This window comes from Amborella trichopoda, chromosome 8 (assembly GCF_054954075.1).
Source record: "Amborella trichopoda isolate Santa Cruz 75 chromosome 8, AtrichopodaSantaCruz75HAP2 v2.0, whole genome shotgun sequence".
Taxonomy (NCBI): domain Eukaryota; kingdom Viridiplantae; phylum Streptophyta; class Magnoliopsida; order Amborellales; family Amborellaceae; genus Amborella; species Amborella trichopoda.
The window spans coordinates 4,487,092-4,511,996 of record NC_142343.1 but is presented as its reverse complement, the minus strand read 5'-3'; the positions used below and the strand labels follow the sequence as shown (position 1 = coordinate 4,511,996).

The 24,905-nt window shown below is 34.6% G+C and overlaps 2 protein-coding genes across 2 annotated transcripts in view; one reads left to right on the top strand and one right to left on the bottom strand.

Moving 5' to 3' along the window:
* The first annotated feature begins 960 nt into the window (after positions 1–960).
* Positions 961–1,440, top strand: LOC18436327 (mannose-specific lectin). The gene has a single exon (XM_006846348.2). The coding sequence runs from the start codon at positions 961–963 to the stop codon at positions 1,438–1,440; it is 480 nt and encodes a 159-aa protein (XP_006846411.2).
* A 1,765-nt stretch (positions 1,441–3,205) lies between these two features.
* The window catches only part of LOC148780722 (mannose-specific lectin-like), a 56,388-nt gene continuing 34,688 nt past the window's right edge, over positions 3,206–24,905 (bottom strand). Inside the window, exon 4 of the mRNA XM_088873833.1 lies at positions 3,206–3,403. The gene's annotated coding sequence lies outside the window, so the exon portion shown is untranslated. The remainder of the gene's footprint in view (positions 3,404–24,905) is intronic.

Genomic DNA, 24,905 nt, shown 5'->3' with positions numbered 1-24,905 from the left:
CGGATATCTTTCACCGTGCTTTTTTGTCTGCTTTATATTAGGGGTGCAGTTGGGATAGAGATGCATCCATAGGCGTAGTGATAAGGTGCACCTTCAAATTTTACCACGTATATAATTTGAGAAAAATTTTTATCATGTATATAATTTGGCAAAAGTTTATATAGAATAGAGGCTTTAAACAATCAAATTTGAACTTACCACAAAAAATTTATTGAAAAAAATTGTTTTGATTTTCAAATATCTTCAAATTGATCATCTCGACATCAAGATGTATGTACATGAAAAAAAAATTGATTTCAAGTTTTGAAAATAGTTTATTTTGTTATACATTTTTGGACCGTCAATTTTCAAGTTTTCATATATCTGTCGATCTACACTATTTTTGAAGCTTTAAACTTTATAAATAAATACAAATATATATTTTAAGTCTTTCACAAAGATTTCCAATATTGAAACCACATTTCTCGACACTATTTGAAGGTAGGTTCTAATTTGATTGTTTAGAGGCTAGGCTCTATACAAACTGCACCCATATAATTTTGGTGTAAAATATTATTAGAATTATCTCAAAATCTATTTTTATATCTAATTATAAAATTTTAAATTTAAACAATGGTTACACTCAATTAGATCTATCAAATTATATTTTATCACTAGATCAGATCATCTCTTCGCACATTATCATATACCTTGAATTCATATTGTTCAGTTTCTTAAGACATATAGACAAAAGAGTGGGTCAACACGTGCAAGCGTGTAGATATGTGAAAAAAAGGAAACACTTTCAACTCTCCATCTCCCATTTGATATAATATAATAAGTGTACACGTGACTCTATCTTATGGGGTTTTTTCTATAAATTGATTGGAGCCCTCATACAATCACACAGCACACTGCAATTGAAGGCCCCTCTATCTCAGCTTTCTCTCTCTCTCTCTCTCTCACTCAAGCCTAACAGCAATGGCAACTACCCCATGCTTCCTCCTCCTCTTAACTTTCTCTTTCTCTCTTCTCCTTCCTGCTATTGCCGACAATGACAATGCCCTATGCAGTGCCAATCCTAATTGGAACAACATCCTGAACTCCGGATGCCGTCTTAACACAGGAGAATCCCTTAAGGAAGGAAACTACAGCCTTGTAATGCAAGGGGACTGCAACCTCGTCCGCTACCGCGGGTCACAACCTATATGGGCTTCACAGACTTACGGCAGAGGCAGGAATTGTTCTTGCATACTGCAAACCAATGGTGAAATGGAGGTTTTTAATGGGAATGGTGTCCGTGTATGGCGCAGCGGTTCATCGGGTAAGCAAGGTGACTATGCATTTGTTCTTCGATCTGATGGGGAAGGGGCTATATATACTGCTACATGGTACATGGGTACTAATCACGTATTGACTCATTTGCCTTCAAATATAGTTCTTCCCCACGATGAGGAGTGATAACTTTGGTGCAGAAGGCAATGTATTGAGGGGTAGTCATGGAGCTCTCTCTCTCTCTATCTATGTTTGTATGTGCACCTTTGGTAGTGCCAGTAAATAAAATTGCCAGCTCTTCTCCTCACTTTTAGCTCTCTGTGCACCTTTGGTAGTGTCCGTAAATAAAATTGAGACCTCTCCTCTTGAATTTTGAAGTGCAAGTGAAAGCATCGTGATGAAAATGAGCTACCACAATCCAAGCCTTTTTTTGAAAATTTTCTATCTCCTCGTCTTTCTACGATAAGGTTCTTCTAAAACCATGTCATTTTTTCTTCGAGATGAATGGATATAAAAATTAAAATGAGCCCGAGTCAATGCATCTTATCACATGTTATCTAGAACATTTATTTTCAAGATTTTCAAGTTTTTGTAGATCTGTTGCTACATCTCAATAGCATTATTGGAGCTTTAGATTTCATAGTTAGTAGTAGATATAGCTTATGGGTTATATATATTGAGACCATTTATCTGTGATATAAGAAGGTCACAATTACTTACAACCTTCGAATATGAAATTTGATAACTTGGGTGTATCACAAAAATCGAAAAATTTCTTTTGAAGCTTGAGTTTGGTCATTGAAAGAAATACAACCCAATGATCAAGATTTAATTGTGACCACCTTGTACCAAAGATAAATAATCTCATTTATACTTTTCCCTAATATATATATATATAGGGCCAGCTTTCTATGTTTCCCCTACAACATAAAACTTATGTATTTCGCCTTATCCAACTGTCCATTATGAATGGGGGATTAAGATTGTTCCAATCACAATGTCATGTCTCTACACTATTTTATTTTTAATTTTTTTTCTATAAACTATTTTGACGCCAAATTTTGGATGTCCAATCCTCTATTATACTCACACTAGCAAAATATATATATATAAAAAATTATAATAAAATAAAATAACAAAAATACCCCTAAAATTTTCAAGAGGTATTTTTGTCATTATATTTTATCGAAAAATTATTTTTAATATTTTTTATAGGTACGCCTCAATGAGAATATAACATGTACCAAATTTCATATTCATACGATTTTTATAAAAAATAAAAATAAAATACTTTGAGTGGCTATCTGATCAAAATTGGATGGCTGAATGGGGAGGAAAAGCATAGATCTTCTATGCTATAAGGGAAGTATAGAAACATTATATATATATATATATATATATATATATATATATATATATATAACTCTTTCCAACACCTATAGGCGAAAATGAACAGTGATTTTACCTACCCTACTACAATCCAAACTTAATCGCATGGTCACAGTTGTCCGGTAGTATTTTAATTTTCATTATTTTTCTACAAATCCAAATTACTTGAAATTTAGAGTGTGTATACATCTTAGTGATGTGCACCTATAAAAATATGGAAAAAAATAATTCATAATATAAATTGCCAAAAATACCCCCAAATATTTATAGGGGTATTTTGGTCAATTTATATTTTACGAATTTTTTCATATTTTTATTAGGTACCCCTCACTAAATGTACACGCGCTCCAAATTTTAAATCATTTTGATTAGTAAAAAAAAAAATGTAAATTGAAATACTACCGGACAACTGTGACTGTGCGATGAAGTTTGGATAGTGATAAGGGTAGACGAAATCACTGTTCATTTTCATATATAGATGTTGGGAAGAGTTTATATATATATATATATATATATTCTAGCTCAAATTTACTCATTGCCCTCTATTTAACAAGACCATGTATATACTAAACACAACAACATTTCTTTTCTGTTGACTAAGATGGTACTATTACAACCTATAGAGCTGCAATATACCATAAAACTCAAACAAAGACAGCTTTAGAGTTTACTAGAGAGAGAGATAGAGGCGCTTCATGGCTAGTCGCCTGCGCTCGCCGGCCCCATTGTATTCTCCACAGCCGCTCCCCGTCCAGGATATCTGCCAGTGTTAGAGGACCAAATCACATTCCCATCTATAGCAACATTTCCATCAGGTTGAACCAATAACACATGGGACCCATAGGCATCATGTGAGCCACTTGACCAAACAATTGTGAACCCATCATTAACCATTAGCTCCCCATCTTGTTGTAAAGTGCACATGCAGTTGGGGCCTGAGCCAGCAGGGCCTGTGGCCCCATTTATGTAAAGAACCAAGTTGCAATTTTCTTGCATTACTAGGTTATTAGTACCATAGTTTAAGGGATTGATCACTATAGATTGAGTCCCCACTATATAGTATGTTGATGGCCAGAGCTAGATGTAGTACACTTAGAAAAAAAAAAATTGTATTTAAAAAAAAAATTGAAGCTCCAATAGAATTGCTTTCTCGTTTGTAGATTTTTTTTTTTCTTTTTGGGTCCCATTCTTATCTCCAAGTTTTGCTTCCAGATACTCTGTTTCACGGATTTCTTCAAGTTTCTTTCCCTTAACGTCATAAGGATTTTTTTTTTAGTTTTTTTTATTTGTTGTAGAGTTTATTCGTTGTTGCAAAAGAAAAAAAAAAAATTGCTTTTTTTCAAAGCCATTCTTTCTCCCAAAAAAAGAAAAGAAAAAAGGTATTTAAGGTTATCTTTCTTATTTTAAAAAAATAAAATAAAATAAAATAAATTCATATTTAGCCATTTTCATTTTAAAAAAATCACTTTCCATTTCTTTGCTTGTAATTCAGCATTTGCCACTTCTCTTTCCATTCATTTAAAAAAAAAAAAAAGGTAAAAAGAAACAAAAAAAATTTCGAAGGTCACCTACACCCTCTATATAAATGTGCCCTGATCGAGTCACACTCGACTTGGGGCACACTCAACTAGGCATGGATTGTGCTATGTTGCTACTCTTTTGACTACATACTTTCTTAGGAGTTACCTATCCCTACGCCTCAACTGTGCTATCGATCATTCTTGACCGATTTTTAAAGTTTAATTTTTTGACTTTCTATGTTTTGAGGATGGTCTACGGTTCATTTCTAACTACCGAATTTTACATTTAGCAGCTAAAATTGATTGTGATCTTCTTATATAAAAAATAAACAACTATAAATTTATACATTTCCTATCATTATTAAGTATGAGGGTAAAAATGCTGTTGAGCAAATCTCGCTCATCATTTTTACTGCAAGTGGTAAGATATGATACTTTTTTCTTGTTGTCTTTTAAATACTTTTTTTTGTTTTTTTTTTTGAGTGTTGGCAAGAGAGGATACTTCTGTCGATGGGCATTCAAGACCGAGAGACAATATACAAAAAAAATAAAAATAAAAACTGTAGGGACTAACCTTATGTGTAATTTTTATCTAAATTAAGCTTATTTTATATTTATATAATTTTTTATGCATACATAAATGAAGTCTAAAGCTGCAGATAATTTAAGTTGTCCTTATTTCTCCAAAAAAAAAAAATAGCTGCCCTTAGATCCACAAATTTTTTTGTATGGACCGTGTAAAATTATAAAATTTGTCCTTAAATCCATAAATCCATAAGTTTGTTGCAATGATAAGACAATTGGGCAAATCCACTCAAACTCACCCCAGTAACTCAAACTCACTCCCCAAATTGGGTATTTAATTTGGGGATCTTCGAAAAGTTAAAAAAAATTATAAAATTTTTGTCATATTTTTTTGTGTATCCTATCAATTTCACAAAGATTAGAAAGTATTTTGGCTATGAATACTTATGGTCACAATTTTTCATCTTTTTTTAGATTATTTAAAAAATACCCCCAGTTACATATTCATTTTTCAAAATCTATTTTTTTATTAATTTTTTTACTTCACTTAGATGTGTTTTGTTTAATCTTACCTTACTATTTTTTTTTTAATTTTGTTAACATATTTTTTCCAAGCCCGTTTGTGCTTGACTTGGTCTGGTTACCCGAACCAGTTCCGGGTTAGCTGGACCTAGCTGAAGGCCAGTTTTTGTGGCCGATTCGTGCAATCGAACACTGTTTGGTAATTTTGCTGTGAGTTCATACTATCTTGATGTTTATTAATTTTATTTTATTTTTTTTATTTTTGGCCCCAACTTCATTGTTTCAACCATGAAACCACTTAACTTTTATTTTATTTTTTTGGCATATGTAGGGTGGTTTAATGTCTAAAATACTAAATAACCCCATTTGTAAAGAGGCCATTGGACTACCCTACATTTTTCGCCCATTCTTTATAATCTGGTCCAGTGTCACAAATATCACATTATATTTTTCATAGTTATCTAAATTTTAGTGGTCCAAACTATAAGGACCCTCTTGTTAAATAGGACGAGAACGTGAGAAACATGTCAAATATGAAAAAGATAACAATAAATTGCACTATTTAAGGTATGTCCTCAAGCACTCATAGCATCGTAGGCCACATTGAGGCCAAATATTGGGGTGGGAAATAGGTAACGGACCACCCCATGGCTAAGGGTTGCGACATGAAGTACCTTGTGGATATGTATCACCAGCAGATTCTTTTTGTCAGCTTTTTATTAGTTTTATATTTCAAAATAAGTTGAGCAAGTAAATTATGCTCTTTGGGAGTATAATTTTAGTTTTGTATTTCAAAATAAGTTGAGCAAGTTTACTATGCGCTTTGGGAGTATAACTTATTTTTATTAAGTGAAAAAGATCTATTTGGAGGAGTTTTTCAATTTGAAATTTTAAGAATTACTGAAAAATCTCTAGATGATTATTCTCAAATGAAGTAATTTGAAATTTGAGTTTTTTAACATTTACATCTCACCCTTGAAGAATTGAAGGGCTTCTATTCAATTTTGAGACATTACTTTTTGTCCAACTGATGCAATTAGAAACTTTTTTCTATTGAGGTTAATCTATGGGCTGAAGAAATTACGTCCCCAAAATTTGGGGTACTAAGGTTAATGCTAGGTGGGATTTTACCCGAGGGAGTAAATATACATTTCACTCTCATGGAAGTAGAATATCCATGGTAGGAAAATTTTAGAGTTGTTTCATACTAGATGTAATTATTGCTTTTTTGGAAAATTTCAAAAAACGAAATAAATTTTTTTGCATTGCTCCTCATACATGATCCTATTGTTTATGAAGGTCAGTCATTGCATAGGTATTATTCGGTTTCTTTAAATTTACAGAGTTTTAGTCAAAAGTGAAAAGAGAAAAAGCGGATTTGGGGTTTTCAACGCGCTAAGAAATTTTAGAGAGAGAGTTGAAAATCTTTCCCTTTTTTGTGATATCTATTCACTTGCGCGTGTTGGCACTCTTTGTTGAGATTTTGAACCCTTGGTTAAGCTGTTCTTCTCAACAAATTGTTTATATTTATTTATTTATTTGTTTTCTTCAAAAGTTCACCTACTAGCTTATTTTTACCTACTAATCTTTAGGTCATAGAAATCCAACCTCAAAAGGTTATTTAGTGGTCCATGGAGAATCATTGATCTCTAAAAATAATTTTTGTGGTCTATAGACCCACACTTGCTGGCTTCAAGATTGATGCCATTGTTTCTCATGTGGTATTCAAGTAAGTCCAGTATTTCTACTGACATTAACTAATCCCCTCAGACTTACCCAAAAAAATGTATTTCTCTTGAGTTCCATTGATTCTGGTACACCCTAATACTATATCTTATGAGTCATATATATATCTAATCATTGTGTCGTAGAACATTACGGAGACCAAAAATAATGGAAGGCAGTGTAATATCTATTTTGATCTGTCACAAGTTAAGGGATGCTCTATATTAGCTATCTTGAACTGCTTCATCCTTTCATGTTTTTTAATAGGATTAAGTATTAGCAATGTTAAACCGCTCCAAACCATGAAAAATCTTTCAAGTATGGGGCGGTTGTATATTAGTATTGTTGAACTACTTCATACTATGGAATTTCTTTCAATTATGGAGTGGTTATATACTAGGAATATCAAACCGCTTGATACTTTTAAAATTTGTTTTAAGCATGTAGCTTTTGTATTTTAACAACGTCGACCTAGTCGCTCCTTCAGAAAAATGTCTAACAATGGAGTGGTTTGATGTTGCCAATATAGAACACCATGACATGTAGAGATAACCAAAAGAGGGAAAAATGAAAAATTATGACTTGTTCGATGTTGCTAGCATCAAATCTGGGCCAAACCATAATTAAAAGACCACGAACAAAAAAACCCTAATTAAGTGGGACTGTTTGATGGAATAGATTAAAAATAATTTTTTAGGAAGGACTTGGGGAAATTAGCAAGTGATAAAGATCACGTGAGGATGAGGGAGTTAGTTTGGGTAATTGGTAAGATGAAGAGATAAAATAGGGAAATAGCCTGTGTGAGGGAGATAGGAAAGAGACGTATTGGCACGTGAGTTACGGAGAGACAACGTGAGTGAGAGAGATAAAAGGGTTTATTTTTGTGGGTTATTTTATTTATTTTTCTTTCCAATGTATTTAAACGGAAGAGTACCTCATGGTAAAACAAAAAAAGATAATTGAGTAAATTGATCTTGTGAAAATATCGTTTTTTGGGTAGATTCCCTTGCAAACCTTAAGAGGATGTATATTCTCTCGACTTTTTCTTTTTTATTTTCTCCCTACATCACTTGGTATAAGAGCCCTAAGATCCGGATTTGGTACCAGAGCCCTAAGATCTTGATCTAGTTATCGAGAGTCTAAGCTTGTGCCCAGCTTAGTTCAGGTCCGAACCAGGTTCAAACCTAGGTCTAAACCTAGGCCCCCTTTTGGTCCGAGCCAAGGCTCGTATCTAACCCAACCTTGAACCAGTCTGGGTCAACGCCCGATCTAATATTCAAAACCCTCTAGGTCTAAGCTCAGGCTTGTACCCAACTTAGTCCAGGTCCGAGCCAAGATCACACCCCGGTCAAAACCTAGACCCCCTCTTGGTCCGAGCCAAGACTCATGCACTGTAAGGGCTATTAAGTAACCAAAGTAGGAGTCGGGTGAGCGAAGCAGTATATGCAGTGTCAAATACTCATTCCCGTAACTCGAACCATGAGAACCCCGAGGCATTACGGTCCTAGGTCTAGGGGATTTGGCCCACGCTAAAGCCACCATAGCATAGTTCATGATAAATTGTATGTCATGCGAAACAGAGGCATCAATTTGAATAGACTCCTAGGTGATTTAGGTGTCCAAGCTGCCATTCAAAGTTTAGTTGACCGAGGGTACACTGTTCATGCCCATAGTAATCTATCCAGTCCAACAGACCATGCAATTTCCGCAGCTTGTGGTGGCACCTATAGGGCAATATGCCCCTCAGGCCCACGTTTACCAAACCCCCCCGGTGACTGCGGCTTATCAACCTCAGGTCCATACGGGCCAATACATACCTCAAGCCTTGACTCCTCAGTCTACAATTGGGAACCCATCAACTGGTGAGCCTATCGTCATGCCGAATGCTCAATATGAAGGCACCATGAAAGCAATGCAAGACATGTTTGTAAGAATGGGCATTCGCAAAGTTTTACCTGTGCATGCTTATGTTCATGAGAACCTTGGAGGCATGGAGGACCTGCCCTTCGGATTCGTTATCCTAGAATTCCAAAACAATTTCAACGAGATGAGCAATCTAGATGCCCACATTAACGCATACCTCCTCCCCGAAACATCAAAGAAATCTGTGAGCTTCAAGGTCGACTACAAGCCATAAGGCGTTTTATCTCACAACTAGCAAATAAGTGCGCACCCTTCAATAGGCTGCTTAAGAAAGATTCCCCATTCATATGGGACAATGAATGCTACGAGGCGTTTGACCAAATCAAGGACTACCTAACCAAACCCCCCGTCCTTAGTCTTTCTAATCCAAACAAACCCAGGTTCCTATACATAGCTGTGAAAGACAAAACCATGGGGCAATGTTAGAGCAATATGATGACCACGGAAAATAACAAATGTAGTACATCAGAAAAAGCATGGTTGACTATGAGACGAGATACATGGATGTGGAGAAGCATTGCTTAACGCTTGTGTCAGCTATGCAGAAATTAAGACAATATGTCTTATCTCATATAGTCAAACTCATCTCAAAATTAGACCCACTCAAGTACCTATTGGAGAGACCAATCATTAACGAACGTTTGAAAAAATGGAGAATGCTATTGATCGAATTCGAAATCGATTATATCACTAAAAAATCGGTTGAAGGACAAGTCATTGCTGACCACTTAGCTGAACATGTACTATGAGATAACTCCCGTTAACACGGATCTCCATGATGAGGACATCTTCACAATTGAGGAATCAACGTGGGAGCTATACTTCGACAGTGCAAGGAACGAATACAGGTCAGGTGTAGGGGTTATACTATGCTCACCCGAAAATATTTTAATGCCAACAGCCATCAGATTGAATTTCTCATGTATCCATAACATTGTTGAATACGAAGCCTTAATAGCCAGGTTCGAGAATGCCATGGAACCGAAGATCAAACAAATACGAGTTCAGGGGATTTGGAAGGTTAAAAAAGAAAAGCTCAAACCCTATCGAGAAAAGGTGGAAAAGATGATAAAACATTTTAAGAAGATCACCTTCCGGTGTGTAACTAGGGAAAACAATCGGTTCATTGACACCCTTGCAACCCTTGATTTGATGGTCAACATCCCTTTAGAACTCACCACGATGTCATTTTACATCATGCACAAACATGACCTTTCCCCACCAAGGATCAAAAAATAAATAGAATAAGAAAGTGAGAATGATGGGGAAGTGTCTTTCGTGGCCTCAGATGCACTAGTCAAGTAAAAACATGGTTCCATGATGTTTTGTCCCAGTTGAAAGATGTGTTATCCCCTTATGGAGGTACTATAAAGGATAAGGAAGCCCTCCAAATGTTTCTATGGGTTTCTTAGTAAGAGATGACCTTCTGTTCAAGAAATCCTTTGATGGTATCATCTTGTGGTGCTTCGATTAGCTAGAAATCGATCAGGTATTAACAAAATTACACAATGAATGAGGTCACTATGGGGCAGCTATCTTAGCTCAGAAAATCAGATGCCAAGGCTATTATTGGGCTACAATGGCCGAGGATTGTTGGAAATTTGTTAAGAGGTGTCCCAAATATCAGCTTTAGGGAGATCTCATCTATGCACCGTCTGTACAACTTAACTCAACACCGCATGTATGGCTCTTTGCCATGGGGGGTCTTGATATCATTGGAATGATTTCACCAAAAGCCTCGAATGTCCACCGTTATATACTAATGGCAACAGAATACTTCACAAAATGGGTAGAAGCAGCATCATTTTCCAAAATTGAAGGTCGACATGTTTCTCGTTTCATAAATAACAACATTGTATTCAGATTTGGCACTCTTGAGTCAATCATTACTGACAATGGAACCAACTTAAAAAATGAAAGGGTCACTAAGGTGTGCAAAAGATTTGGGATAACGCATAAATTCTCCACACCCTACTACCCTCAAGGAAATGGACAAGCAGAGGCCACAAACAAAGGACTTCTCAAAATTATATGTAGAATGATAAAAGGTGGCAAAGATTGGTACGAAAAGTTAAATGACGCACTATGGGCCTATCGAACAAATGAGAAGACACCTACTGGGATGACCCAATACTCATTAGTGTATGACATAGAGGTTGTGCTACCTATTGAAGTTGAGATACCGTCTCTCCGAGTGCTCATTCATGATGATTTAGATGAGGAACAAATAATCGAAGCACGAGTCGCTGCCCTCGATATTTTGGATGAAAGACGATTACAAAAAACACATAACATCGTAGCTTACCATCGTAGAATCGAAAGGGCCTACCAAAGGAAATTTTTTCCCCAACAATTTAAAGGAGACATGGTACTCAAAAATATTTTTCAGGCTTCTACAAATCCACAACTATTAGGCAAATTCAAATCTAACTAGGAGGGGTCATTCGTGGTAACCCGAGTGCATGCAGACAATTCTTACAAAATAAAAATCAATAGGGATATAAACTCAACAACCCTATTAATGCGATGTATCTCAAGAAATATTACCCATAATGAACTCAAAAAAAAAATAAAAAAATAAAAAAAAAAACTCCAAAAGGGAGCCTTTGATCCAAAACCTAAAATACAAACACGTACTTGCAAGTTACAACAACACTGCATAAGCAAGTCCTGAGGATGGAGACTCCACATAATCCTTAGAGGCTCCCAACATAAGCAACTTGGGAAGATATGGGAAGGTGACATGAATTGGAGACCCAAGAAACTTTGAAGAACCCCATGAAGAACATCAAGACCTATCCAAGAAGGAAGCCTGGCAAGAACTCAAAGAACTCCTCATAGTTTTGCGAAACACAAGATGAGAGCTCCAAAGGCCAAGAGAAACTTCAAGACTCTTAGGCCCTCACAATCTCTTAAGGAAATCCATTTCATCTTCTTTAAATAAGTGAATAAAAAATAAAGAAAATGACCAACAAAAGGGTCACAGGTGGCCAAAATTGTAAGGCCCGTCCGTCCCTATTTGAAAACGTTTTTCAAATTGATTGTTAAAATTATCTATTTTCAGAAAGAAAATCCTTTTCTAGAACGGACTTCTTCCATCACTACAAGAGGTTAAACTGATAGTCGACCTAGCGTCATTCTCAAAGCCAACTTCCTATGCCTGTTATAAAGGCTTAAAACTAGACAGGCACTCCATGGTTGTATAAGTACAATTGCCAACTACCACATATCAGAAATAGGTGAACCTTGCCAATAACTACATTGGCTAGTTCGGAAGTATTCTCTCTCTTAGCTAGATCCTCTGAGGCAAAAGGAGGCAAACTCATCCACGTGTGTGTGTATAACGGTCCATTAACTAGAATTTTGGGACAAAAGCCCTATAACTAAGAAAGCTGAGTTTGTCAAAATTCCGACTAAAAAGTGTGTGCAAATAAAATATCCCTCTCTACCACGCGGAATCAATTGCATACAAAAGATTAACAAATAAAACACCCCATAACTGGGGCAGTGAGTCCAAAATACTTTGCCCAATACAGGGGCAAAGGCTACAATAGCCCCCCCAAAAAAAAAGATCATTTTCAGACATTTAATTAATTTTCAAAATTTTCAAATATTCCCCGGTGGCACGAGTTTAAACTGCCGACCAAAATAACAATTCAGAAAGCGTCAAACTCGTGCGACATAAAAGAGCTGAGAGAGGAAAACGTCTTACCCCTGACGTTAAAAGTCAGCTGTATTCAAAAAATGTCTAGCCCTGTATAACAAAAAAGGTTGGGTGTATCCGTCTAGCCTCATATGACATAAAGGATTGGGTGTATCTGTCTATCGTTGTATGACGTTAAACTTCTTAGAGGGCTCTATGGTGCAGGAGCTAAAACTGCTAACTAAAATTTTTTTTCAAAATATCTTTCTTATTTCAAAATTTTCATTACATGTCTGGTGTTTTCAAAAAAAACTTTGATTTCTTTGTTAAAATCATGACCTGTCCAAAGCTCCTGGTTCTATTTCAAAATTGCCCCCTTGTTTTCAAAATTTCTAAAAATACTTTTAAAAATGAAAGAGCTTGGACACCCATATATGATGATTACCGTGTTGCCGCCTCATCTCTCTGTTCAGAATTGACCGAGCAAATATTTTCCTAAACAAGAAAAACCAACAGAAGACCTTAGGAAACCCTAAGAGAATCAAAGAAAATGTCGGGTTTAAGAATTTGAAATTGTGAAAACCCCTGAAATTTAGTGGCATGGCCAAAAACTCCAACTTGAGTTTCAAGCTTGTGTAACTCTTAGAATCTCACGTCGAAAGCTTTAGAATAAAAATGCCCTAGCTAGGTGAGCAGGGAGCGTAATGTCTTGAAGGGATAGTTGGTGTGCCCTCTGACCACGAAGCGTCAGGATAAAATTTAAAATGTCTGCATTATCTTTGCCACTCACCTGCCCCTTGAAGGACAGAGAGTGTTAAAGAGTGTCTACTTCTTTTCCACTCACCTGTCCCTCAAAGAAAAAGGGAGTGCCAAAGAGGGACAACTGTAGATACCCCATTTTTAAAACTGGCAAATTCCGTGATGGTCTTGAACCTTAGGACCGCACTATCCCAGTAAATCTTCGAACCATAGACCATCAAAGTCCGTGAACCCTATCATGTGATCCATAATCCTGCAAAACCGTTGTTTTAGTAATAAATCAAGTAAAAATATCAAAACAACTTAGTTTCATCTGATTTTTTGTAGACAATATCACAAAAACGCAACTGTTAATTTTAGTTAGATTTGGGCCCCCTTTGACACCCAAAATGGAAATTTGGCTGAAAAATCTGCTAGAAATTGATATATATCTATTCTAGTATGATTTGAGCCTTTATATAAACACATTTTGTGACCCATTTAGTGTTGGACTTGGTAAACCTGTAGGCTAAGAAACCAGAGAGAGAATAAGAAAGCAACTCTAGATCTAGAGAAGCAACCTTAAGCCCTAGACCCCTCCTACTAGATCTAGAGAAAATAATGGGTTGTTTTATTTATTTATTTATATATTTATTTATTTATTTCCTAGTGTATTTAAAAGGAAGAATCCCTCATTGTAGAATAGAGAATGAGAATTGAGTAAATTGATCTTATGAAAATGTCGTTTTTTGGGCTGATTCTCTTGCAAACCAAGAGAGAAGGTATATTCTCTCAACTTTTTTTTTTTATTTTTTATTATTCTGGTTTTATTTTCTCCCTGCATCAGAACTGGCAAGCACCGGGATGGTTTTCCCACTGCCCCATTTTTATGTGAAAAGAAAAGGTAAAAGATATTTTATTTTTTCATATTTTATTTCTTTTTTTAGTGATTTACGTACGGATCCTAAAATTTTAGGTAAAATATGAAATGCTCCACTTATATGCGAAAGTTACAAAAAAAGTCGGTCAACCTACTTTTTTTTAATTTCTTCCAAAATTGCCCTTTGGTTAACCTGGATTTAGAGTTTTATTTTATTTTATTTTTTCATTAATAGAGCAGTGCTTTAAAGTTTGGAGCACTGCCCTACTAACAAAAAAGCTAAAAATAGTTAAAAAAATCAAATTCTTCTTGACAGAGGGGCCATTTTGAAAAAATAAAAAAAATGAGTTGACCTTCTTTGTAATTTCCGCATATAAGCGAAGCATTTCGTATTTTAACTAAGAGTGCGTATGTAAATTACTCTTTGTTTTGTCAACCAGTAATCAAAATCTAACGCACATCCTCTTTGAGTTATACAAAAGTCAATACCTTTTAAACCTAAAAAATCGTCATGTTGATTAAAATATGTATTTATTCAATATTTTTAATTAAAATTGACCATGTTTCAGCTCCAAAGCCTAGCACAACTTTCGTGGAATCTCTCTCTCATTTCTCAATTAGACCGTCTGCAGTGCATCTGAGTTACCGCTTTGCCATCTAATATGATTAATCACATTTGTAATCACTAAATTGTTATCATATTGCAGTGTGCTATAGCAAAAGACGCCGGAAGTATGTGGGGACCATATAGGTTCTGACAGGTTGTAGTGGACGAGGTTGCAGTCATCTTACATTGTAAAGGTGTAGGGTCCGCACTTAAGGGACTCTCTATCATGTTCGCCTGTGGTTTGCATAAGTTTAAGCTGTCCTTGGATGGTTTTCAACCACTCAAATGAAGCATGCCGTAGCAGTTCAGGCCACGTTAGGGCCAATACATAGCGGAAAGAAGGATTCGTGTGATCTAGCTGGAGTATGTAATAAATTTTTTTTTTTTTAATTCTTTTTTTTTTTTTTTCACGGCCTAGATCACTCATAAGTTGTCTTTTTACAATATAATAACTTCAAATAAAATAAAATAAAAGAGTACAATAGGATCTCAAGAACTTGAAGTCATTCAAAAACTTTTTTTTTTAATAAGAAATAAAAGACACAACCCATGCTTGGCAATGAAAGATATAATAAATAAATATGCAAGAAACAAAAGAGGGTACCGGAGATTATCTCAATCAGATTATTTACACTCCATGCTGAGTCTCCTCCTTCCAATGGTGCTCGGGATCTTTGATCACTCTCTTGATTTCTCCTTCTTAGAGCCTGTTTGATAACTGGAAGCAAGTTCATGAACTAAAAATTGGAAGTTCTTGAAGAACTGTAAATTAGAAGTTACTTAAGAAGTTCCTAGTTTTTGTGTTTGAAAACCTCCTTGGGAAGTTAAGAAGTTCTTGTTTGATATCTTCCTGAGAAGTTAAGAAGTTGCTGGTTGGTTTCTGTGTTTTATAATCTCTTGTGAAATTAAAGAAGTTTTGGGTATTTGTATTGGATTAGCTTTAAATAGGTAAGATATAACATATTAAAATTGAGACTTAGATATTAATTCTTTTTTATTAATTTGTATAATATTATTTTTTGGGATACAATATCAATTGAAAGTAAAGTACGTTGGATTGAGAGAGAGAGTATGTGTGTATTATGAGAGAGAGTTGTATTGATGAGTGAGAGAAGCGTCCTAGAGAGAGATATAGTTGTACATCAATTGAATCAGATGTTGTATGATAAACTTCATTGCACCTCAAAATTGAAGCAATATGTAGACAATGTCAAGCACAACCTCAATTCAATATTGTGTACCAAGTCACTAGTTTCCTAATCGACTGTCTCAAAATAAAAATCAATATATTTTTTGAACTATTGTGGGTATACATTTTGTTGAGTCTTTTTACAAATATGAAATAGAATAGGTGTTTAAATTTCATAAATAGATTGGTTTTCTTGAGGGATAACTTGTAGGTTTCAATCGTAGGCATACCTCATATACCAAAAAATACAAATTCCTTCTCATGTCAACTTGGTTCTACTAAGCTATACTTGAATATAAAAGTAACAATGTAGACTCTACAAAGTTAACAAAAATACTGACACGAGCCCACATAATCGAAGCTCGTTGTCTCCCCTTCAATGAAACTTCACAATCTCATTAAAGAAAAAGAAAAAGAAACACAAAAGCCCACATGATAAAGCATTATGTATGTATTAATTTTCTCTGTTGCATTTCTTGATATTTCATACTCGCATCAAGGAAAATAGCTGATACTTCATACACACATCAAGGAAAATAGAGCAAACCCAGAGAGCTTTACTGGTCAACTTCAGTTTTGAGATCCAAGCAAATATTCATATGTGGTATAGAAAATATATCCCAAATCAAAAGGACTTCTAGTTGATCCTTTTTTAGATCCAAGCAAATAGATCTACCTCTTTCTAAAGACCAAACTTTCTAAAGACCAAAATTCAATCATCTCACGGAATACTTGTGAAGAAATGAGATCTTAGCAGCTGCACTTCTTTGCTGCTCTCTTCTCTAAAATTATCTCACATAAAAATCTAAAAGGATGTTTCTTAAAAAAAAACTAGATTCAAAAAGGGAGAGATGACTCCCCTTGTTAAATACTCACTGTCCAAAATACTGGATAATGAGAAGGGCTGAAGCTCTAGTTATTTTGACACACCATTTTCTGTTTTTAAAATACCCATCTTTGCTCTAGTTATTTTGACACTCCATTTTCTGTTTTTTAAAATACCCATCTTTGCTCTAGTTATTTTGACACACCATTTTCTATTTTTTAAAATACCCATCTTTGCTCTAGTTATTTTGACACACCATTTTCTATTTTTTAAAATATCCATCTCAAAGATGGACCTTTGGATTGAAGGCAAAGAAATTCTATGAACATTGCAGTAAAAAGAGGCTGAGATGGACCCTTGGAATGAAGGCAACGAAATTCTATAAAAATTGCAGTAAAAAGAAGCCAATAGAAATTATCATGACCTTGCTTAATGGCACCCCAAGGCCTCTCTCAAAAGTCAAGCAAAGTCTCCCAAATTTTGGAGTAAATAGCTCCCAATTAGGATATGAATATCCAAATGACTTCTATTTGATCTTATCGCATATCCAAGTAAATATTCATCTACCTCTATCTCACTCTATCTCAGATCCAAGTAAATATTCATCTGCCTCTTTCTAAAGACCAATAAATAGGATCTTTAACAATCAATTGTTACTTGTGATAAATGGGATCTTTAACAATCAACTGCTAAAGTAGGATCTTTAACAATCAACTTCTACTTGTGACAGTGACATCTTTCTAAATAATGTTCTAAATAATGAGAGAGAGGCAAAACACCTTTATAAAATTTGTAACTCACACTAATCCAATCATACTTAGACACCCACCCTGATACCAATTACCAAAATAATATGGTTCTAAAACAATACCAATTACCAAAATCCAAATCAATTAGTTGTATTGAAATGTAGTTCTAAAACAAAAAAATTGGGATTCATGGGGACTCTATTCAAAAGCCCACTCATTGTACTTCCTCACAACATCCTCTTCTTCAGGAGAAAAATCGTTTTCAATTCCAAATATCTTTCGAATGTCTTCCACGCTCTAATCCTTTATGCGATCTGCGACCACCAATCAAGTTATATCAAGTGAATTCTTCATGTTCAAGTAATTTGCCACTTGCAAAAACAATACATAGTAAGTTAATCAATATGGAAGAAATAGACACCCCCAGGATGCCGAGAGCGGTATCGTTTGTGCCGTGAAATCAAGAGAATTCACAAAAACTTGGAACATTCTGCTTCAAAAGAGACAGACAATAAGAAAACAACGTGGAAAAAGGAAAAGAACTTGGACAACATCGAAAAAATAAAAGAAGCTCATGAACTCACAAATAAGAATTCAAGAAATCCTCTTGAATTAAACTAAGAAAAAACAAAACTAAGTCAGAAAAAAAATATTGTAACATATCAACTGCAAGCTGAAAATAGCATGGACTTTAGATTCACATTTATATAATTGATAGCACTTGAGACTTGAGAGAACAACTTATGCATCTTTGTAATAAACTCCATTACCGACAAAATTCAGAAAGGGAATAAATCCATTGGTCACCTTGTAGAACAAGGATAGATACAAGTAGTTTGCAAGGGAGAAAGACATATATGTATGACAAATTCAACTCAATCACAGACTCACCACAAACACCATGACAATCTCAAGCTAGCTTGACACAAGATTTACAACATGAAGAGACAAGAATTACGACATGGATACTTTCAAATCAGATAAATTCAACTCAATGTATATAGCAATCTTACCATGTCGAGCACTCCAGCTAGGACGACAAAAGACTCACAACCATAGTTAGCAAATCGCTACTTAATCGGTGATTTTTTAAAAAAATGGGTGTTTTTATGGAAACAATTTTAAACAGTGACTTCTTGAAAAGGTTGGGAAAAAGTCTCGTAGTTTTCTTGAAAACGTCAAAAACGTGCTTTTTCATAATACGATTTAAATCTGGCCAAAAAATCTCAGCTTTTTTAACCTTTTTTTTTGAGATTTTTTTTTTTTTCTTGTTTTGTGTATTGCAGTCATTGCTACTTTCATACTTTTGAAAAAAAATATATTATTTCAAACAACAATATCAATCTCAATCTCAATCTCATTTGAAAAAACATTATTATTTCACCAGATCAATCTCAATCTCATGGAAAGCTAAAACATATGAAACGATTACAAGTTCACTTGACAATGATAGAGAAATAATGAAAATTCTTCTGCCACATACAAAACATAAAATAGGAGTTCAACATATGGGCATTTTACCAAGAAGTATCGACAAAAGCTTGAATTTATATAAAGAATGACTAGCCCCATAAAAACTTGAGCTTATATAAAGAATGACTACCCCATAAAATGTTCAAATGACTACCCCATAAAATGGTCACAATGTTGGACAAGAAACAAGCAAATATCCAACGAAGATGTCAAGAGAGTGAATATCTAAATCATACAAATAAAACACAATTAAAAATAGTTTGCAAAGAACTTGCTATAATAATCATCTAGCAGTGAAAACATTAGTCACCAGAAGTTCAACCAAAGTTACCCTCAAATCAGTGCATAGCCCTCCAAATTAATCAACATTTGACTCAAGCCCTAATATATCTTATAATTCAATAAAAATACTAGAGCATGAAAAAATCAAACCACCAAATACAAATTGATGCACAAAGTAACTAACTAAGGAAGTTAATCACCAAAGCATCACAAGCTTATTTTCTTCTCCAGAATAAATTACTAAGAGGTATATATTCAAAGAATCCTCTCAACTCCCTTAAATAACTTAAAGTACTAAAAACCATAAAAGCTCCAATGAAATCACAACTATTGATCCATTATTCCCTTTGATCTCCACCATATCTCCCATCAAAATCCCACTACATAAAAACAACTTGCAAACACTAAAACAAACACAAAATAAACCCTACATATCAAATTATTTTTTCCCTACATATCATAATTTACCACAAAACAAGAAGAAAAACATGAAATACCTAACTTGAGCAAGATGCAATCTATTAACAAATATCACAAGACCAAATCACTTTGCTTGACCTACTAATGCTTGAAAATGGGGCTCGGGAGAAGGAACTCACCCCCTTGCAACTCAGAAAAATCTTAATCAACTCATCGAAGTCTATGCTAAGTAATCCAATGAACCAAATAAACACAAAAAAAAAAAGACTCATATTTTTGTACAAACTATTTGAATAATCAGTTTATAATTGAGCTCTATTTTTTTTGTAACTGAGCTCTGATCTATCGGGCTATTGCAAAAAATCTGTAAAATCAACAAATAAACACAAAAAAAAAAACAGACTCAGATTTTATTACAAACTGTTCGAATAGTCAGTTTGTAACTGAGCTCTATTTCTTTTTGTAAATGAGCTCTGATCTATTGGGCTGTTACGGAAAATCTGTAAAATCGCCAAATAAACACAAAAAAAAAAAAAAAAGGAATCAGTTTTTGTAGAAACTGTTTTTGAATAATCCGTTTGTAACTAAGCTTTATTTTTTGTGTAGCTGAGCTCTGATCTATTGGGCTTGTGAGAAATAACTGTAAAATCATCAAATAAACACAAGAAAAAAAAATACTCATATTTTATTACAAACTGTACGAATAATCAGTTTGTAACTGAGCTCTATTTTTTTGCAACTGAGCTCTGATCTATTGGGTTGTTACGAAAAATCTGTAAAATCAGAAATAAAAAGGTATGTTATTCACTCTGATTTGATCAAATAAAACACATCAATACTATTTGTTGTGGTTAGGGAAGTCGGGCGCAAATACCTTGAGAAAGATGAAGAACACATATCAGAGCTCAATAGGAAGGAACAGAGCTCAAAGAAGAGATGGAGAGAGAAAGATTACGAAAGAAAGATTACAAAAAACAGAGTCATAGCATACCTCAAGATCTATAACACAGAGAATAAGAGCTCTTTGATTCAATTGCTCAAGAACAAACACAGAGATCAATACCACAGAGAGAATAAAGTCATTAGCATACCTCAAGATCAATGGCAAGGATCAGCGCTCAAGGACAACTAAGTAAACCCTAGCGAGGGCTATGTGCAAAGAGAGGGGTTTGCCTGAGATAGTGGCGTGCTACGAACAGAGGGCTGGCTCAACGGCTGAACTTGAAGAACAGAAGAGAGGGGTCGTGCAGCGAAGAGAGGGGTGCTCAGCGGCGAAGATGGGAAATTACGAAGAGAGGGATGCTCAGCGGCGAAGAGAGGGGTGCTCAGCGGCAAAGAAGAGAAAAGAGGCCAGGCTTATTGAAGCGGAGGAAGTTATGAACTTCCAATTTTAATTTCCGACCTTTGGATCAGATCTTTTTTACAAAGGGACGTAAGAAGTTGAACAGTAAATTGAAGTTCTTCTTTGAAGTTCTCATTTTTTATCTAACACGAAAGTTGAACAGTACTAAGAAGTTCTCAACTTCTAGGAAGACACTTCCTGTTATCAAACACGCCCTTAAGTTAAAATACAATCAATGCACATGGATCTCAATCTAGAACCACCCACCTAAAGCCTCAATGCCTAGACTAATTCAAGCCCTTTGGCTTGATGCCTATGAGAGATAGAAATAAAAGACATAATGGAGACAACTATTAGATAAAAGATGATCCCTTTGCTACCCAAATAATCACAAGTCAATCTAGCTTCTTTAGAACCCCACAAGAGAGAGAGAGAGAGAGAGAGAGAGAGAGAGAGAGATTAACTTAGTCTACGCATGCCACCCAATATATATAGAGAGAGAGGGTTAGGTTGGGGCATGGCCCCTTAGGCTAGCTAGGGTTCGAGATAGAGAGGGGTAGGCTAGGTGGGGTGTGCCCCTTAGGTTAGTTTGAGAGAGAGAGATCTTATCTTACAAAGAGAAGAGAGATAAGTGGTGTGGAGATTATGGGAGAGGAATGATTCTTTTTATAGATTTTTCATGCAATAGGGTTTGTTATAAATCGTAAGAGTAAATATTGATAATCGATCTAGGAAGACTTGTGGGGTTAGAGTTGTTAGTCATCCATTCTTTATATATACCATCAAGATACAAATGAAAGTGATGGAACCTTCTCCTTCCCTTCCTAAACTTTTTCCCCTCAAATAAGTTAAATAAGAAAAATATTTATGTATTTCTCTAATAGTAAATATTCATTCTTTATTTCTCAATCAATCATTCTTGATTCTCAAGATTTTCTAAAACCACTTATTTCATTCCTTTTATGCAGGGAGGCATATCTCCACAAAAGGAAAGCCAAATAGCATGAGATGCCTCTCACAATATTTTAGCAAGTGGGCAACTCAACATGGGTGGGGGCGTGCCACCCATTGTGGCCTCCCATGGGCCCCACTCAATCCAACAAAGTTATTAAATGGATCCCATGTGTAATGGTAGGTCCCACATATTTTTGAAAATAATAAAATTTGAATTTTTAGGATTTAAATATTCTTAAATTATTTAAGATTTTATAAAATGAATTTCTCTTGATTTATAAATCCAAATGACAAAATTAAAATATCAGAAGATTCATAAAAATTCAAAAAAATATTTTAAAAATCAACATAAAATTTATTAAATTAAATTAATTTCAATGGGAATCAAATTCGAATAGGTCTAGGATTTAATCAACTCACAGGAGTACTTCACCTTCAACTGTAGCCATGATCCACATTCGCTTTATCAAACTAACCCAGCTGTTCCCATGACCCACAATCCATTGCAAGGGCTCATGATTGGACTACCAAAGTAAATCAATTGGCTAGGGGGCGTCATCTCAATCTGTGGATTTCAAGTTCTCTCCTATAGATAAACCATAATCCGCTAGACCATGTTGCAACCATGACTCTATGGTGCATAGGGGTAATCTCATGCAGATGTACATGCTTCACCCTTAATGGTGGATTACTATTTCAATGCGGCTATCGATGTACATAACGTGTGATGATACAACGATGAGGTTTTAATCCTGTCTCTGTAAACTATTCATCACACACAAGGGCTTCACCTGGTGAGTTAAATGGAAATGTGGTGGCTTCCTTTCCTAACCCTACGAGTGCATAGAGAAAGATAAAGGATAGAGAATAAAATAAAGGGACATGTTAGATATCCAGCAAGTAGAGATGGAAAGAGAGAGGGTGGATAGAGAGAGAAAGAAAGGGTAATTTAGTTCAAACTTTTTTTTACTTTTTAACTGGAAAAAATACAAGAAAAAATAGTGTTGGGGTTTAAGGTGTGATACTAAACGTATTGTGGATAAGATGTCTACAATGTTGATTTTGGAGGTATCTATAATTTTCCCTAATAAAAATCTATATGTGCATTATCTCTCATTTAAATATTTCTTAATGTTTTTTCCCTTAGGAGAACTTATGGGTAAATTCCTTTGCTCAAAATATCACTAAAATATAGAATAGTTTTTTGTGTCCACGGACTCATGGATCTCCCCTATCTTTCAAGGACTTGAATACCTGAAGCACATTTCAAATCAATGGAAATTCATTTCCCCCTTAATACATGAATTTCTAGTTCCAAAAAGAGTGTACATCTGCTAATTATTGAAGAATTGAAATAAAAGTTTAAAAAAGAGTACAATATGTACCATTTTTAATGCACAAAATCAATTTCCTTTTTATTTCTTAGATTCATGATCGTAGCAATTGAGACGAGAAGACTGAGAAGATTTGGATGCTCAAACAATCTCCTAGGTAGATTTTGGAGTTCCTGACCCACTAAAATAGGTGCTTTTTAGGATATACCTAAACTCTACCCCTAAACAATTTACCAAGTGATAAATTTTGAGTTGAGGAATCACAGACGAGAGCTGTTCGCCTGCAACCACTGGCTTGATGTGATGTCAATTTTCCATCCAGATTTTAGTTGTGCTCATTGAATACATTTCTATAGATTTTATAATTTATTGGTTGATTACTAAGATAATTTTACTAGAAAACCACTATGTGCTTGCCTTTTATTTTTCTAGATTGAACTCAAATACTGCAACATCTCAAGCTCGATTCCTAGAACTACCCAAAGATAATAAGTAACATGGTAATAATTAGAACCTTATTCCAGCAAATTTTAGTTTGTGGAAAGAGTCTTGACAGTTAAAGAATACATGTATGTGTGAAAAGGCTTTTGGTGGGTATGCCGATTCATATGTTTGTTCTGGTTTTCAAGGGTTATCGCACTTAAAATCACATTTCAGATAAATTCCATGATTTTGGAGGTCTAAAAACAACATAGATTCGATGAGTTTTAGAAGAAATGAAATGAATAGTCCAAAAAATATTAGTATTTGAATTCTTTTATTTTATTCAGATTCATGATATCTGATAACTAATTTGCTTAGTAAAATTACCAGTTTTTTATGCCAATATTACTCATTACAAAAAAAAATTGTGATTCTTGATACTAATTTAGATATTGACAGTAATATTTAGTTTGGGTTTAGGCATAGCATTTTTCTAAATATTCGGTTTCGTAAAACTAAAGGTTTCATAAAAGGGTGTGGTTTGCATAAGGTTGCAACCTTAACCTCCAAATATTATTCTATCATGAAATTTTGATGTCAAAAGTTCTTAGGGTCTAGGGATCCATTTTCATATCTAATTATAAAATTTTAAACTCAACAAATGGTTCAAATCAAATAGATCAATAAATATAAGAAAATCTTGAAAATGGATGGTCCAGATAATGTATTGCAAGATGCACTATTTTTGAGACTCAAAATCTTCTTTGCCATATTCATACCTATGTTGAGATTATTAATTTGAGAGTTTCCCAACATCAAAACAGCCTTTTCCAATAGATTATTGAGGTACACCTTAATTCTACATTTTAACGTTGCAACACTTATATAAATATTTTCCTTCACAAAAACATATGGGCCTAACTACCAATAAAAAATTAAAACATGCGGGTCTTTTATGTGCCAACCTCTTACGGTTAAAGTAAATGTGCACAAGCATTTACAGTGGTTATACCTTTTAAATCAACAAACAAGAATCAATCCTTAAAATCTTATTTTTCAACATTCATACAAAATCTTCTTTTTTCGTCTTAGATATCTATATGGCATTCGAAAGTATTTGAAAATTAATTAGTTATGGCGTATGAAGCATTCTCATTATTTTGTAATGTCCTTGCCCTCCTAGTTTT